At 44.9% G+C, this 16,245-nt stretch overlaps 1 protein-coding gene across 29 annotated transcripts in view; it reads right to left on the minus strand.

The window, feature by feature from the left end:
• LOC109878858 (neurexin-1a) overlaps positions 1–16,245 on the minus strand; it is a 586,328-nt gene that overhangs the window by 353,604 nt on the left and 216,479 nt on the right. For all 29 annotated transcript variants that reach the window (XM_031805049.1, XM_031805050.1, XM_031805056.1 and 26 more), the window contains 2 exons: positions 10,654–10,920; positions 10,352–10,526 (listed from right to left, as the gene is read on the minus strand). In XM_031805049.1, the coding sequence (XP_031660909.1) occupies positions 10,352–10,526; positions 10,654–10,920 (442 nt within the window). The remainder of the gene's footprint in view (positions 1–10,351; positions 10,527–10,653; positions 10,921–16,245) is intronic.

Below are 16,245 nucleotides of genomic sequence, written 5' to 3' on the forward strand. Positions count from 1 at the left end.
GGGGACAACTCTGCACTTTGACAACAGACAAGGCTTGATAACTTGGCCCTAGATCTGTGTATGCCATCTTGTGACAATGGCCATAGGTGATGGAAAGACCGGGGATAAAAGATCTGGGATCAGGCTTCGTGTTAAAAGAGTGTTCGGCATGTTTTTTTTTTATTTAACCAGGCAAGCCAGTTCAGAACAAATTCTAATTTACAATGATGACCTACACCGGCCAAACCTGGGCCAATTGTGCACCGCCCTATGGGACTCCCAATCACTGCCAGATGTGATGCAGCCTGGATTCCGCCACTCAGGAGCCCATGTACCATTAAACTCTGCTTTAAGGACTGTACTGTGTGTGTCTGAGTGTGTCTGAAACCGGAAACCAGGTAGACTATAGGGAAGCGTGACTAGCATAGCAACAACATGAGACTGGGATCCAACTGTCCTTCTTGTATCCACTTGATCAAGTCGCCGTCACAAACAGGAATAGTGGGGATATGTCTCTTGATATGTTTTAACTCTGACGTGTTTTACTTCCTTCTCCAGCAGTGAAAAAAACATTTCCCAGTTTCTAGCCTCCAGGTTTGCTTGCTGTGTACAACAGATGATGGTAATCAACACTCCTGTGGTAACAAACTGTATACTATTTAGTTCGAGACTGAAAAAATGTATCTGTATATTTTTTTTTAGGCAAGAGTGTATGTGAGGCCTAATCTTCAAAGGTTTGGTTTAGGATTAACAAAGCCTGACTTACTCTAATTACAAATACAGTTTTACATATTGCCCTAGCGACAGTGCCTGACTTAATATAAACTATAAAAAAACAATTAAGTATGTGGGGTCCGCTTCAAATGACTGGATTTGGCTATTTCAGCCACACAAGTTTGCTGACAGGTGTATAACATCGAACACACAGCCATGAAATCTCCATAGAAAAACATTGGCAGTAGAATTGTCTTACTGAAGAGCTCAGTGCTTTTCAACGTGACACCGTCATAGGTTGCCACCTTTCCGACAAGTCAGCTAGTCAAAAATCTGGCCTACTAGAGCTGCCCCGGTCAACTGTAATGCTGTTCTTGTGAAGTGGAAACGTCTAGGAGCAACAACGCCTCAGCCAAGAAAGTGGTGCGCCACACAAGCTCACAGAAATGGACCTCTGAGTGCTAAAGCACGTAGCACGTAAAAACCATCTGTCCTCGGTTGCAACACTCACTACCGAGTTCCAAACTTCCTCTGGAAGCAATGTCAGCACAATAACTGTTCGTCAGGGGCTTCATGAAATGATTTTCCATGGCCGAGCAGCAGCACACAAGGCTAAGATCACCATGCACAATGCCACTCCACGTCGGGTGGAGTGGTGTAAAGCTTGCCGCCATTGGACTCTGGAGCAGTGGAAACGCATAATCTGGAGTGAAGGTTCACGCTTCACCATCTACCAGGAGAACACTACCTGCCCGAATACATAATGGTAACTGTAAAGTTGGGTGAGAAGGAATAATGGTCTGGGGCTGTTTTTCATTGTTTGGGCTAGGCCCCTTCGTTCCAGTGAAGGGGAATCTTAATGCTACAGCATACAATTAAATTCTAGAATATTCTGTCCTTCCAACTTTGTGGTAACAGTTTGGGGAAGGCCCTTTCCTGTTTCAGCACGACAATGCCCCTGTGCACAAAGGTCCATACACACATGTACAAACACACATGGTTTGTCGAGATTGGTGTGGAAGAACTTGACCTCAACCCCATTGAACACCTTTGGGATGAATTGGAATGCCGACTTCGAGCCAGGTATAATCACTCAACATCAATGTCCGACATCACTAATGCTGTTGTGGCTGAATGGAAGCAAGTCCCTGCAGCAATGTTTTAATATTTAGTGGAAAGCCTTCCCAGAGGAACAGAGGCTGTTATAGCAGCAAACGGGGTACCAAGTCCATATTCATTCCCATGACTTAGGAATGAGAGCAGGTGTCCACATACTTTTGGTCATGTAGTGTACGTCCTCCACATGAGAAATACTATGCAATATTATGGTATAAATTCTAAAGTATTCACTGTAGTGTTTTTTCAGACTTTACTGTAGTATTCACTGTAGTATTTTTATGGACTAAAGTCGTAGACTAAAAACTACAGACTAAAGTATGCAAAAACAATAATGTAGTATTTACTGTAGTAGAGTATAAATAGAAAACTTTACTATACTGTAGAGAGGCTACATTCAAAATGGCCTTGTGGGCCCTGGTTTAAAAATATATATATATTTAGGGAATACAGTACCATTTGCTATTGCAGACTGTACTATACTGTAGTATTTACTGTAGTGTTTTTGCTGACATTACTGTAGGATTTACTATAAAGTTGTATTATCTTTGTCATAGAAGTGTAGGCTTTATCCCTGAGATAACCTACTTGAGAAACACTAAAATAGCAACTTCTCCATAACCTGTAGGTATGTAGGTCTGGGGTCTGAACAGATAGTTCAGCACTTCTGCTCTGTTCTATAACCTGTAGGTATGTAGGTCTGGGGTCTGAACAGATCAGCACTTCTGCTCTGTTCTATAACCTGTAGGTATGTAGGTCTGGGATCTGAACAGATAGTTCAGCACTTCTGCTCTGTTCTATAACCTGTAGGTATGTAGGTCTGGGATCTGAACAGATAGTTCAGCACTTCTGCTCTGTTCTATAACCTGTAGGTATGTAGGTCTGGGATCTGAACAGATAGTTCAGTACTTCTGCTCTGTTCTATAACCTGTAGGTATGTAGGTCTGGGATCTGAACAGATAGTTCAGCACTTCTGCTCTGTTCTATAACCTGTAGGTATGTAGGTCTGGGATCTGAACAGATAGTTCAGCACTTCTGCTCTGTTCTATAACCTGTAGGTATGTAGGTCTGGGATCTGAACAGATAGTTCAGCACTTCTGCTCTGTTCTATAACCTGTAGGTATGTAGGTCTGGGATCTGAACAGATAGTTCAGTACTTCTGCTCTGTTCTATAACCTGTAGGTATGTAGGTCTGGGATCTGAACAGATAGTTCAGCACTTCTGCTCTGTTCTATAACCTGTAGGTATGTAGGTCTGGGATCTGAACAGATAGTTCATCACTTCTGCTCTGTTCTATAACCTGTAGGTATGTAGGTCTGGGATCTGAACAGATAGTTCAGTACTTCTGCTATGTTCTATAACCTGTAGGTATGTAGGTCTGGGATCTGAACAGATAGTTCAGCACTTCTGCTCTGTTCTATAACCTGTAGGTATGTAGGTCTGGGATCTGAACAGATAGTTCAGCACTTCTGCTCTGTTCTATAACCTGTAGGTATGTAGGTCTGGGATCTGAACAGATAGTTCAGCACTTCTGCTCTGTTCTATAACCTGTAGGTATGTAGGTCTGGGATCTGAACAGATAGTTCAGCACTTCTGCTCTGTTCTATAACCTGTAGGTATGTAGGTCTGGGATCTGAACAGATAGTTCAGCACTTCTGCTCTGTTCTATAACCTGTAGGTATGTAGGTCTGGGATCTGAACAGATAGTTCAGCACTTCTGCTCTGTTCTATAACCTGTAGGTATGTAGGTCTGGGATCTGAACAGATAGTTCAGTACTTCTGCTCTGTTCTATAACCTGTAGGTATGTAGGTCTGGGATCTGAACAGATAGTTTCCACACTTCTGCTCTGTTCTATAACCTGTAGGTATGTAGGTCTGGGATCTGAACAGATAGTTCAGCACTTCTGCTCTGTTCTATAACCTGTAGGTATGTAGGTCTGGGATCTGAACAGATAGTTCAGCACTTCTGCTCTGTTCTATAACCTGTAGGTATGTAGGTCTGGGATCTGAACAGATAGTTCAGCACTTCTGCTCTGTTCTATAACCTATACGGAACAAAATAGTCTATACTTGGTATGCATGTTTCTCACTTATGGGTGGCACACATTGGGATACGGGCGAGGGGAATGGGCATTGTATATGCAAATTAAATAATGTAGTATTTAAGTAACAAAGTACTGTTTTTGTGGACATTACTGTAGTATTTACTACAGTGTGTTTTTTTCCGGAAAATGCCGTAATATTTAGTATAATTTTCTACAGTATACTACAATATTCTATGGTAAGTACTACACTTTTACATTTGGAAAAAAACATCACTTTTCAATGTATGCTTATACTGTATGTGAAAGCTGCAATTCAGTATCTACATGGCAAACACATTCTCTAGCCACAGCTATTTTGAGACTTCCACACCATAAGAGTAGCCCGAGCCTCCCCTTCTCCTCCCCTATCTCCTCTCCTCTCTCCTCTTCTCTCTTCTCTCCTCTCCTCTCTCCTCTCCAATCTCCTCCTGAGTTTCCCAGCTAACACTGTCCAGACTTCAGATTTGATGAGGGAGTGTAGAAAAAACGTGATTTTGAAATTAGTGCTGATCTCAGCGTAACACTGTGCAGTAACTGTCTCAGTCCAGAGAGACAGAGAGAGAGACAAAGAGAAAGAGAGAGAGACAAAGAGAAAGAGACAGAGACAAAGAGAAAGAGAGAGACATAGAAAGTGAGACAGAGAGAGAGAGACAGAGAGAGAGAGACAGAGAGAGAAAGACAGAGAGAGAGAGAGACAGAGAGAGAGACAAAGAGAAAGAGAGAGACATAGAAAGTGAGACAGAGAGAGAGACAAAGAGAAAGACAAAGAGAAAGAGAGAGACATAGAAAGTGAGACAGAGAGAGAGAGACAGAGAGAGAGACAAAGAGAAAGAGAGAGACATAGAAAGTGAGACAGAGAGAGAGAGACAGAGAGAGAGAGACAGAGAGAGAGAGACAGAGAGAGAGAGACAGAGAGAGAGACAAAGAGAAAGAGAGAGACATAGAAAGTGAGACAGAGAGAGAGAGACAGAGAGAGAGAGACAGAGAGAGAGAGACAGAGAGAGAGACAAAGAGAGAGACAAAGAGAAAGAGAGAGACATAGAAAGTGAGACAGAGAGAGAGAGACAGAGAGAGAGAGACAGAGAGAGAGAGACAGAGAGAGAGAGACAGAGAGAGAGACAAAGAGAAAGAGAGAGACATAGAAAGTGAGACAGAGAGAGAGAGACAGAGAGAGAGAGACAGAGAGAGAGAGACAGAGAGAGAGACAAAGAGAAAGAGAGAGACATAGAAAGTGAGACAGAGAGAGAGAGACAGAGAGAGAGACAAAGAGAAAGAGAGAGACATAGAAAGTGAGACAAGAGAGAGAGACAGAGAGAGAGACAGAGAGAGAGACAGAGAGAGAGACAAAGAGAAAGAGAGAGACATAGAAAGTGAGACAGAGAGAGAGAGACAGAGAGAGAGACAAAGAGAAAGAGAGAGACATAGAAAGTGAGACAGAGAGAGAGAGACAGAGAGAGAGAGACAGAGAGAGAGACAAAGAGAAAGAGAGAGACATAGAAAGTGAGACAGAGAGAGAGAGACAGAGAGAGAGACAAAGAGAAAGACAAAGAGAAAGAGAGACATAGAAAGTGAGAACAGAGAGAGAGAGACAGAGAGAGAGAGACAGAGAGAGAGACAAAGAGAAGAGAGAGACATAGAAAGTGAGACGAGAGAGAGAGACAGAGAGAGAGAGACAGAGAGAGAGACAAAGAGAAAGAGAGAGACATAGAAAGTGAGACAGTGAGAGAGAGACAGAGAGAGAGAGACAGAGAGAGAGAGAGACAGAGAGAGAGACAAAGAGAGAGACAAAGAGAAAGAGAGAGACATAGAAAGTGAGACAGAGAGAGAGACAGAGAGAGAGAGACAGAGAGAGAGAGACAGAGAGAGAGACAAAGAGAAAGAGAGAGACATAGAAAGTGAGACAGAGAGAGAGAGACAGAGAGAGAGACAAAGAGAAAGACAAAGAGAAAGAGAGAGACATAGAAAGTGAGACAGAGAGAGAGAGGCAGAGAGAGAGAGACAGAGAGAGAGACAAAGAGAAAGAGAGAGACATAGAAAGTGAAACAGAGAGAGAGAGACAGAGAGAGAGACAAAGAGAGAGACAAAGAGAAAGAGAGAGACATAGAAAGTGAGACAGAGAGAGAGAGACAGAGAGAGAGAGACAGAGAGAGAGACAAAGAGAAAGAGAGAGACATAGAAAGTGAGACAGAGAGAGAGAGACAGAGAGAGGAGACAGAGAGAGACAGAGAGAGAGAGACAGAGAGAGAGACAAAGAGAAAGAGAGAGACATAGAAGTGAGACAGAGAGAGAGAGACAAAGAGAGAGACAAAGAGAAAGAGAGAGACATAGAAAGTGAGACAGAGAGAGAGAGAACAGAGAGAGAGAGACAGAGAGAGAGAGACAGAGAGAGAGAGACAGAGAGAGAGACAAAGAGAAAGAGAGAGACATAGAAAGTGAGACAGAGAGAGAGAGACAGAGAGAGAGAGACAGAGAGAGAGAGACAGAGAGAGAGACAAAGAGAGAGACAAAGAGAAAGAGAGAGACATAGAAAGTGAGACAGAGAGAGAGAGACAGAGAGAGAGAGACAGAGAGAGAGAGACAGAGAGAGAGACAAAGAGAAAGAGAGAGACATAGAAAGTGAGACAGAGAGAGAGAGACAGAGAGAGAGACAAAGAGAAAGACAAAGAGAAAGAGAGAGACATAGAAAGTGAGACAGAGAGAGAGAGACAGAGAGAGAGAGACAGAGAGAGAGACAAAGAGAAAGAGAGAGACATAGAAAGTGAGACAGAGAGAGAGAGACAGAGAGAGAGACAAAGAGAGAGACAAAGAGAAAGAGAGAGACATAGAAAGTGAGACAGAGAGAGAGAGACAGAGAGAGAGAGAGACAGAGACAGAGAGAGAGACCAAAGAGAAAGAGAGAGACATAGAAAGTGAGACAGAGAGAGAGAGAGACAGAGAGAGAGACAAAGAGAAACAGAGAGACATAGAAAGTGAGACAGAGAGAGAGAGACAAAGAGAAAGGGAGAAAGAGAAAGAAAGAGACAGAGAGAGAGCAAGAGACAGAGAGGGAGAGAGAAACAGAAAGAGAAACAGAGAAGGAGAGACAGAGAGAGATAGAAAGAGAGAGGGAGAGAGAAGGTGAGAGAGAGAGAGACAGAGAGAAATTAAGTAAGGAAGGAAAAATAAATGGACAGAGAGTTTACGAGAGAGAGAGAGACAGGGAGGGGAGAAGAGAGAGACAGAGAGAGACCTGTTCTCTCCCGTTTCCATGGAAACTCGGGCAGAGTGGAGAAGAAGGAAAAAGGAGGAAAAAAGAGAGAAGTGAGGCTTTGGAGAGTCACTGACAACAAGGAAAATACATGTGTATGGAGGGAGGGAGGGAGGGAGGGAGGGAGGGAGGGGAGGGAGGGAGGGAGGGAGGGAGGGAGGGAGGGAGGGAGGGAGGGAGGGAGGGAGGGATGATACAGCTAAATAGAGAGATAATAGGGCAGCACATCTAATTGTGATAACATGATACATCCAGTGGGTTTGGTCGCCTGTCTCGACACAGTGCAACACTGGTTGGTCTACCATGTCACAGGAGGAGTCAAATGATTGCTGTTGCTTTTGGTTCACACAACATAGTTATAATGTGCCTGAAATGTTTGACAAAAAATGTTCTGCTAAAAGGTTTCTAAATTTCTCCTCCTCTCTCCTCCTCAGCTCTACCCCCCCCACACACATTTCTATCCTCCTCTCTCCTCCTCAGCTCTACCCCCCCCACACACATTTCTATCCTCCTCTCTCCTCCTCAGCTCTACCCCCCCACACACATTTCTATCCTCCTCTCTCCTCCTCAGCTCTACCCCCCCACACACCATTTCTATCATCCTCTCTCCTCCTCAGCTCTACCGCCCCCCCACACACATTTCTATCCTCCTCTCTCCTCCTCAGCTCTACCCCCCCACACACATTTCTATCCTCCTCTCTCCTCCTCAGCTCTACCCCCCACACACATTTCTATCATCCTCTCTCCTCCTCAGCTCTACCCCCCCCCCACACACATTTCTATCCTCCTCTCTCCTCCTCAGCTCTACCCCCCACACACATTTCTAATCCTCCTCTCTCTTCCTCAGCTCTACCCCCCCCACACACATTTCTATCCTCCTCTCTCCTCCTCAGCTCTACCCCCCCCACACACACATTTCTATCCTCCTCTCTCCTCCTCAGCTCTACCCCCCCACACACATTTCTATCCTCCTCTCTCCTCCTCAGCTCTACCCCCCCACACACATTTCTATCCTCCTCTCTCCTCCTCAGCTCTACCCCCCCCCCACACACATTTCTATCCTCCTCTCTCCTCCTCACCTCTACCCCCCACACACATTTCTATCCTCCTCTCTCCTCCTCAGCTCTACCCCCCCACACACATTTCTATCCTCCTCTCTCCTCCTCAGCTCGACCCCCCCCCACACACATTTCTATCATCCTCTCTCCTCCTCAGCTCTACCCCCCCCCCCCACACACATTTCTATCCTCCTCTCTCCTCCTCAGCACTACCCCCCCACACACATTTCCTTCCTCCTCTCTCTCCTCCTCAGCTCTACCCCCCCCACACACATTTATATCCTCCTCTCTCCTCCTCAGCTCTACCCCCCACACACATTTCTATCCTCCTCTCTCCTCCTCAGCTCTACCCCCCACACACATTTCTATCCTCCTCTCTCCTCCTCAGCTCTACCCCCCCCACACACATTTCTATCCTCCTCTCTCCTCCTCAGCTCTACCCCCCACACACATTTCTATCCTCCTCTCTCCTCCTCAGCTCTACCCCCCCACACACATTTCTATCCTCCTCTCTCCTCCTCAGCTCTACCTCCCCACACACATTTCTATCCTCCTCTCTCATCCTCAGCTCTACCCCCCACACACATTTCTATCCTCCTCTCTCCTCCTCAGCTCTACCCCCCCCCACACACATTTCTATCCTCCTCTCTCCTCCTCAGCTCTACCCCCCCACACACATTTCTATCCTCCTCTCTCCTCCTCAGCTCTACCCCCCCACACACATTTCTATCCTCCTCTCTCCTCCTCAGCTCTACCCCCCACACACATTTCTATCCTCCTCTCTCCTCCTCAGCTCTACCCCCCACACACATTTCTATCCTCCTCTCTCCTCCTCAGCTCTACCCCCCCACACACATTTCTATCCTCCTCTCTCCTCCTCAGCTCTACCCCCCACACACATTTCTATCCTCCTCTCTCCTCCTCAGCTCTACCCCCCCACACACATTTCTATCCTCCTCTCTCCTCCTCAGCTCTACCCCCCACACACACATTTCTATCCTCCTCTCTCCTCCTCAGCTCTACCCCCCCACACACATTTCTATCCTCCTCTCTCTCCTCCTCAGCTCTACCCCCCCCACACACATTTCTATCCTCCTCTGTCCTCCTCAGCTCTACCCCCCCACACACATTTCTATCCTCCTCTCTCCTCCTCAGCTCTACCCCCCCACACACATTTCTATCCTCCTCTCTCCTCCTCAGCTCTACCCCCCCACACACATTTCTATCCTCCTCTCTCCTCCTCACCTCTACCCCCACACACATTTTTATCCTCCTCACATCTACCCCCCCCCACACAGATTTCTATCCTCCTCTCTCCTCCTCACCTCTACCCCCCCACACACATTTCTATCCTCCTCTCTCCTCCTCACCTCTACCCCCCACACACATTTTTATCCTCCTCTCTCCTCCTCACGTCCACCCCCCACACACACACACTTCTACCGTACTCTCTTCCTCTCCTCTCTGTGCTAGAGTAGTCAGTAACATGAACAAGGCCACAGCTGTGATGGTTCTGTAGTGTACCCTGACCCCCTACTCAATAGTGCATGTGTGAGTGGATATGTGTGTGTGTGTGTAGCTGTATGGCTCTGCTCTGTGTGGCTTCATGGAGTATTGAAACAGTTAATGTAATTCCCACTAGTGGAGAAGGAGCAGTAAACATGGTTGGGGGGCGTATGTAATTTGCACCGTGACATTGCCAGGGCCTTGGCTGTGAACACACGCTAACAAATTGCTGCTTAGATAAGCAAATCAACAGGGATCAGAAAATGGTTTCACTGGGGGCTCGGAGGGGCTGTGTGGGTGTGTGTATGTGTGTGTGTGTAACACTGGATGCTCGGAGAGGCACTGAGGACACAGTGGGAGAGAAGACAGGGAGAGGGATTGCCTTACTGGCATGATAATATGGTGACTGTTTGAGGTAATGTAGCTTCATTTATTCATCACTATTATAATGTCATCCATATTTGGAAGTCCCTCAATTGTCAGACGAAACTCGCTCAGCAGTCAGACTAAATGCTTTCAGTTATCAGACAGAATTCCTACTATGTCTACACACAGTGGAAGAGAGGGCAGGAAACCCTTACGAGGATTAAAGACTCAAATCACGGCACCATGGCCTCCTCCAAAACAGCAAAATAACCTTTTATTACCTGATCGTCCGTCCCGTTGGAAGTCTACGTGGTACCACTCCCCATCGTTGACCTTCTTGTTGATGGCTCTGGTCTTGGTGGTCCCTGACCCCATGTCCAGCAATAGATACAAGTGGCCATCCAGCATCTCGATGGCAAAGAAGTCCACCTTCAGTGTCAGGGGGCTCTTGGAATCCTTGAATTAAATCCCATCATTCTTTATTTAAAGTGCATTTAAGATCACAACACTTTTTACAGTCAAACATTTTCAAAAACAATCAGGAGGCAATTAAAGAGATCAAATAACATAATAGGGAAGTCACCTTGGGAGCCTGTTTGGCCTTGCCGTGGCTGAAGAGGAGAAGCCCGTTAGGCTCTGTGGTACGGAAGTCGAAGGAGATGGAGCCCGTCTTCTTGGCGTTCCACTTGTTGAGCGTGATGAAGGACCCAGGGGTCTCGAAGGTGATGGGGTCAAGGGTCGCCACGTTCTCGCATTTAAAAGCCACAATGCCGTGAACCTTCATTTTGGCATCACCTTGTTTGGCCATCCTGGAGAGCTCGAGTCGCACGTCGTTGTTTTTATACACAACCTAGGTTGATGCAGGGAGGAAAGGGGAGGGTAAGGGAGAAAAAGTTAAATCCATACGGCCAAAAGTAGTGCACTATACAGTACAGGAAAGAGGGTGCCATTTCGGACACAAGCAATGTTTGGAAGTGTATGACCGGAAATTGACACTTTTCTGTGGATAATGCACTAATGGCCAAAGGTAATGCACTTTAAAGTGTACCATTTTGTATGCACCCCCTATTTGGGAGTATGTGTGTTTGTCAGAATTCTGTTTGCAGAACTCAAACCACCCACCTCGCCAAGACATCACCTCAATTCATCTACAAGCACATAGCCTATTACTGTAGCTATACTATTAGCCGCTACACATTAACTCACATTATCTCACCATTGGGATAGAAAAATACAATTTAATACTCACAGAGGGAGACTTTTTTGCAGTTTAAAGCAAATTCCTGCTATTCTACACATTTTGACATGACTTATGCCATGATAATATGATATCTGAGTGAAAGTGATTATCAAAATCATTGGGGGCCCCCTAGAGGTCAGGGCCCCTGTGGAAAAAATGACAGAGGTTAAGACCTCTGTGTCCTCATATGTAGTTACGGCCCTGGTAGGTAGGGATGTAGGTAGGTAGGAAGGTGTGTGGCGGTAGGTAGGTAGATAGGGAGGTGTGTGGAGGTAGGGAGGTGGGAGGGAGGTTGGTTGGGTGGGTTGGTGGGTATGATGTGTGGAGGGAGGGAGGTGACTAAGTGTGTGTGAAGTGAGAGATGAGAGTAATGAGAGCTAACAGCTGTACACGATGCAGGTGTTGCAGTAAAAATGCTGATTAAGGCCTCAGCAGGAAACCTGATTAAAATATACCCTGCTGATGATGGATGTGCCTCTCACTACCAATCCACAAACATCTAAATTCATCAGGCTCCCACACACACACACACACACACACACACACACACACACACACACACACACACACACACACACACACACACACACACACACACACACACACACACACACACACACGCTATGCAATGTATTATCAGACTACACACTGACCTCAGAGACACAATGCACTCCACAGGAGCTGACAGCAGAACTACAGAGTCTATGTCCCAAAATGCCACCTATTTCCTATGTAGTGCACTATTTTTAACAAGGGCCCATAGAGCTCTGGTCAAAAGTAATGCACTACATAGGGAATAGGGTACGATTTGGGACGCAAACCAGGACAACAGAGAGATAGCAGCTAGCCTAAAGCTGAATCAGCACTACTTTATTAAATACCAGGCTATAATGCCATTAAGAAGGAAAAATCCACTAAACACTGATGACAAGCATCATCGTACAGTACTGTACTGCCCTGAATAAAATGTACCAATTGAACAATCTTCCCTACCTGATAAGTTGTATGACGCTGTGTGTAGGTATCTGAAAATATTTGCAGTAAGAAAGTTAGGCATGTTTTATATGGGCACTGGTCAAAAGTAGTGCACTTTGTAGGAAACAGTGTGCCATTTGGGACACATAGGAGTGTAGATGGCTCTCCTGATTGCACAGACTGCATTATCCACACATTATCTTTAAGCACCTCAGAGTCGATTAGGTTTTAGTGAGTATACACCGTTAGAAACGAGGAGAGCTGCCAAGACATGTTAGAAGAGGTGGTCATTATAACTGTGTTAATGACTTAATCTATAAGGGTTTCTGTAAATATACAGTACCAGTCAAAAGTTTGGACACACCTACTCATTCCAGGGTTTTTCTTCATTTTTACTATTTTCTACATTGTAGAATAATAGTGAAGGCATCAACACTATGAAATAACACATATTGAATCATGTAGTAACCAATAAAGTGTTAAACAAATCAAAATATATTTAATATTTGAGATTCTTCAAAGTAGCCACCCTTTGCATTGATGACAGCTTTGCACACACTTGGCATTCTCTCAACCAGCTTCATGAGGTAGTCACCTGGAATGCTTTACTATTAACAGGTGTGCCTTGTTAAAAGCTAATGTGTGTAATTTCTTTCCTTCTTACTGTAATATGTTTGATCCAATCAGTTGTGTTGTGACAAGGTAGGGGTGGTATACAGAAGATATACCTATTTGGTAAAATACCAAGTCCAAATGATGGCTCAAACAGCTCCAAAAAAGCAACACTATACTAGATTACACTACACTAAACTTAAACAAAGGGATACAGTACACATCTATCTGAATTGTCTGGATAGTTTCTATATTTCTCACCTTCATGTCATCTTAAATCATTTAATCTCTTTCAAGAATCAGAAACCGTTTGAAGAGTGGGGCACTGACATGAGGCAATATACACAGAACTGGATACACTTCATCTTATCTCTTCTAAGAAACGGTATCAATAACAGCTTGATAAAAGGCCATTGAATAATCTGTAACAGCGCCAGGTGTAATTTTCAAGCTGTGTTTAAAAATATGCCATGAAAATACACTCTTAGAAGAAAAGGTGCTAAGTAGAACCATTATAGATGTCATGTCCGTCGTCGGAATGAGACCAAAGCGCAGCGTGGAAAGTGTACATCTTCTTTATATAAAATGAACACCAAAAAACAACAAAAGATATACGAACGTAAAGTTCTGCAGGGCTATACAGCTACTGTGCAAAAACAAGATCCCACAAACTCAGGTGGAAAACAGGCTGCCTAAGTATGATTCCCAATCAGAGACAACGATAGACAGCTGCCTCTGATTGGGAATCAAACCCGGTCAACAAAGAAATAGAAAACTAGAATGCCCACCCAAATCACACCAAATAGAGGGTACAATAGGGTACTTCGGTTTGTCCCTATAGGGGAATCCTTTTTGGAACCCTCTATGACAGGTTCTACCAAGAACCATTTTAAAATCTAAAGGTTCTTCCTAGAACCCCTCTATGTAGGGTTCTTCATAGAACCCCGTGTATATGGTTTGACCTAGAAGGGATCTACCAATAATCATTTTATCATCTAAACATTCTTCCTAGAACACACTATGAACGGTTCCACCAGTCTTACTAACCTTTAAAAATGTAATTATTTCTGACAATACACCCCCTCAAATGAAGTATTTGGCTATTTCAGCCATGCAATCTCCATAGACAAACATCTGCAGTAGAATGGCCTTATTGAAGAGTTCAGTGACTTTCAACGTGGCGCCGTCATAGGATTCCATTTTTACAAGTGGATGTTGGTCAAATTTCTTCCCTGCTAGAGCTGTCCCTTTGTGTAGCATTGAATGTACATTTATTTTTTATTTTTATTTCACCTTTATTTAACCAGGTAGGCTAGTTGAGAACAAGTTCTCATTTACAACTGCGACCTGGCCAAGATAAAGCATAGCAGTGTGAACCGACAACAAGACAGAGTTACACATGGAGTAAACAATAAACAAGTCAATAACACAGTAGAAAAAAAAGAAAGTCTATATACATTGTGTGCAAAAGGCATGAGGAGGTAGGCGAATAATTACAATTTAGCAGATTAACACTGGAGTGATAAATGATCAGATGGTCATGTGCAGGTAGAGATACTGGTGTGCAAAAGAGCAGAAAATTAAGTCAAACCGTATGGGGATGAGGTAGGTAAATTGGGTGGGCTATTTATAGATGGACTATGTACTGCAGCGATCGGTTAGCTGCTCAGATAGCAGATGTTTAAAGTTGGTGAGGGAGATAAAGGTATCCAACTTCAGCGATTTTTGCAATTCGTTCCAGTCACAGGCAGCAGAGAACTAGAAGGAAAGGCGGCCAAATGAGGTGTTGGCTTTAGGGATGATCAGTGAGATACACCTGCTGGAGCGCGTGCTACGGGTGGGTGTTGCCATCGTGACCAGTGAACTTAGGTAAGGCGGAGCTTTACCTAGCATGGATTTGTAGATGACCTGGAGCCAGTGGGTCTGGCGACGAATATGTAGCGAGGGCCAGCCGACTAGAGCATACAGGTCGCAGTGGTGGGTGATTTAGTAACAAAACGGATGGCACTGTGATAAACTGCATCCAGTTTGCTGAGTAGGGTATTGGAAGCTATTTTGTAGAAGACATCGCCGAAGTCGAGGATCGTTAGGATAGTTCGTTTTAATAGGGTAAGTTTGGCGGCGTGAGTGAAGGAGGCTTTGTTGCGAAATAGAAAGCCGACTCTAGATTGGAGATGTTTGATATGAGTCTGGAAGGAGAGTTTACGGTCTAGCCAGACACCTAGGTACTTATAGATGTCCACATATTCTAGGTTGGAACCATCCAGGGTGGTGAAGCTAGTCGGGCGTGCGGGTGCAGGCAGCGAACGGTTGAAAAGCATGCATTTGGTTTTACTAGCGTTTAAGAGCAGTTGGAGGCCACAGAAAGAGTGTTGTAAGGCATTGAAGCACGTTTGGAGGTTAGATAGCACAGTGTCCAAGGAAGGGCCAGAAGTATACAGAATGGTGTCATCTGCGTAGAGGTGGATCAGGGAATCGCCCGCAGCAAGAGCAACATCATTGATATATACAGAGAAAAGAGTCGGCCTGAGAATTTAACCCTGTGGCAACCCCATAGAGACTGCCAGAGGACCGATTTGACACACTGAACTCTGTCTGCAAAGTAGTTGGTGAACCAGGCAAGGCATTCATTAGAAAAACCGAGGCTACTGAGTCTGCCGATAAGAATATGGTGATTGACAGAGTCGAAAGCCTTGGCCAGGTCGATGAAGACGGCTGCACAGTACTGTCTTTTATCGATGGTGGTTATGATATCGTTTAGTACCTTGAGCGTGGCTGAGGTGCACCCGTGTCCGGCTCGGAAACCCGATTGCACAGCGGAGAAGGTACGGTGGGATTCGAGACGGTCAGTGATCTGTTTGTTGACTTGGCTTTCGAAGACCATAGATAGGCAGGGCAGGATGGCATAGCAGTTCAGACGTCTTTTGTCCTCGTCTTTTCGTGTCCTGTATATATATATATTTACAACTTTTTTCACATACATTTTATTTTTATTTTCCATCAACTCATCTTCAAAACACTCTCCTGCAACCCGCCTCACCAATTTATATTTATAAAAAAGTATTATTTACCTCAAATCTGTAATCCTCCAAGAAGCTAGCCAGGAGCTAGCCAGAAGCTAGCCCAGAAGCTAATCCAGAAGCTAATCAGAAGCTAGTTCAGAAGCTAGTTAGCTTCTTTACTGGCAAATCGTTAGTATTCAGCTAACCACGGTTTGTGGTCATCAGCTATCCTTTAGCTCGAAAATCTATCGCCAGTTTTGTACGGCGCAGCGCGGCTCAGAACGGAACATACCGGACCAATTTTTCTCTCCGTGTCCCTGGATTTCAACTGCTCTCTGGACATTCA

This window comes from Oncorhynchus kisutch, linkage group LG25, assembly GCF_002021735.2.
Source record: "Oncorhynchus kisutch isolate 150728-3 linkage group LG25, Okis_V2, whole genome shotgun sequence".
NCBI lineage: Eukaryota > Metazoa > Chordata > Actinopteri > Salmoniformes > Salmonidae > Oncorhynchus > Oncorhynchus kisutch.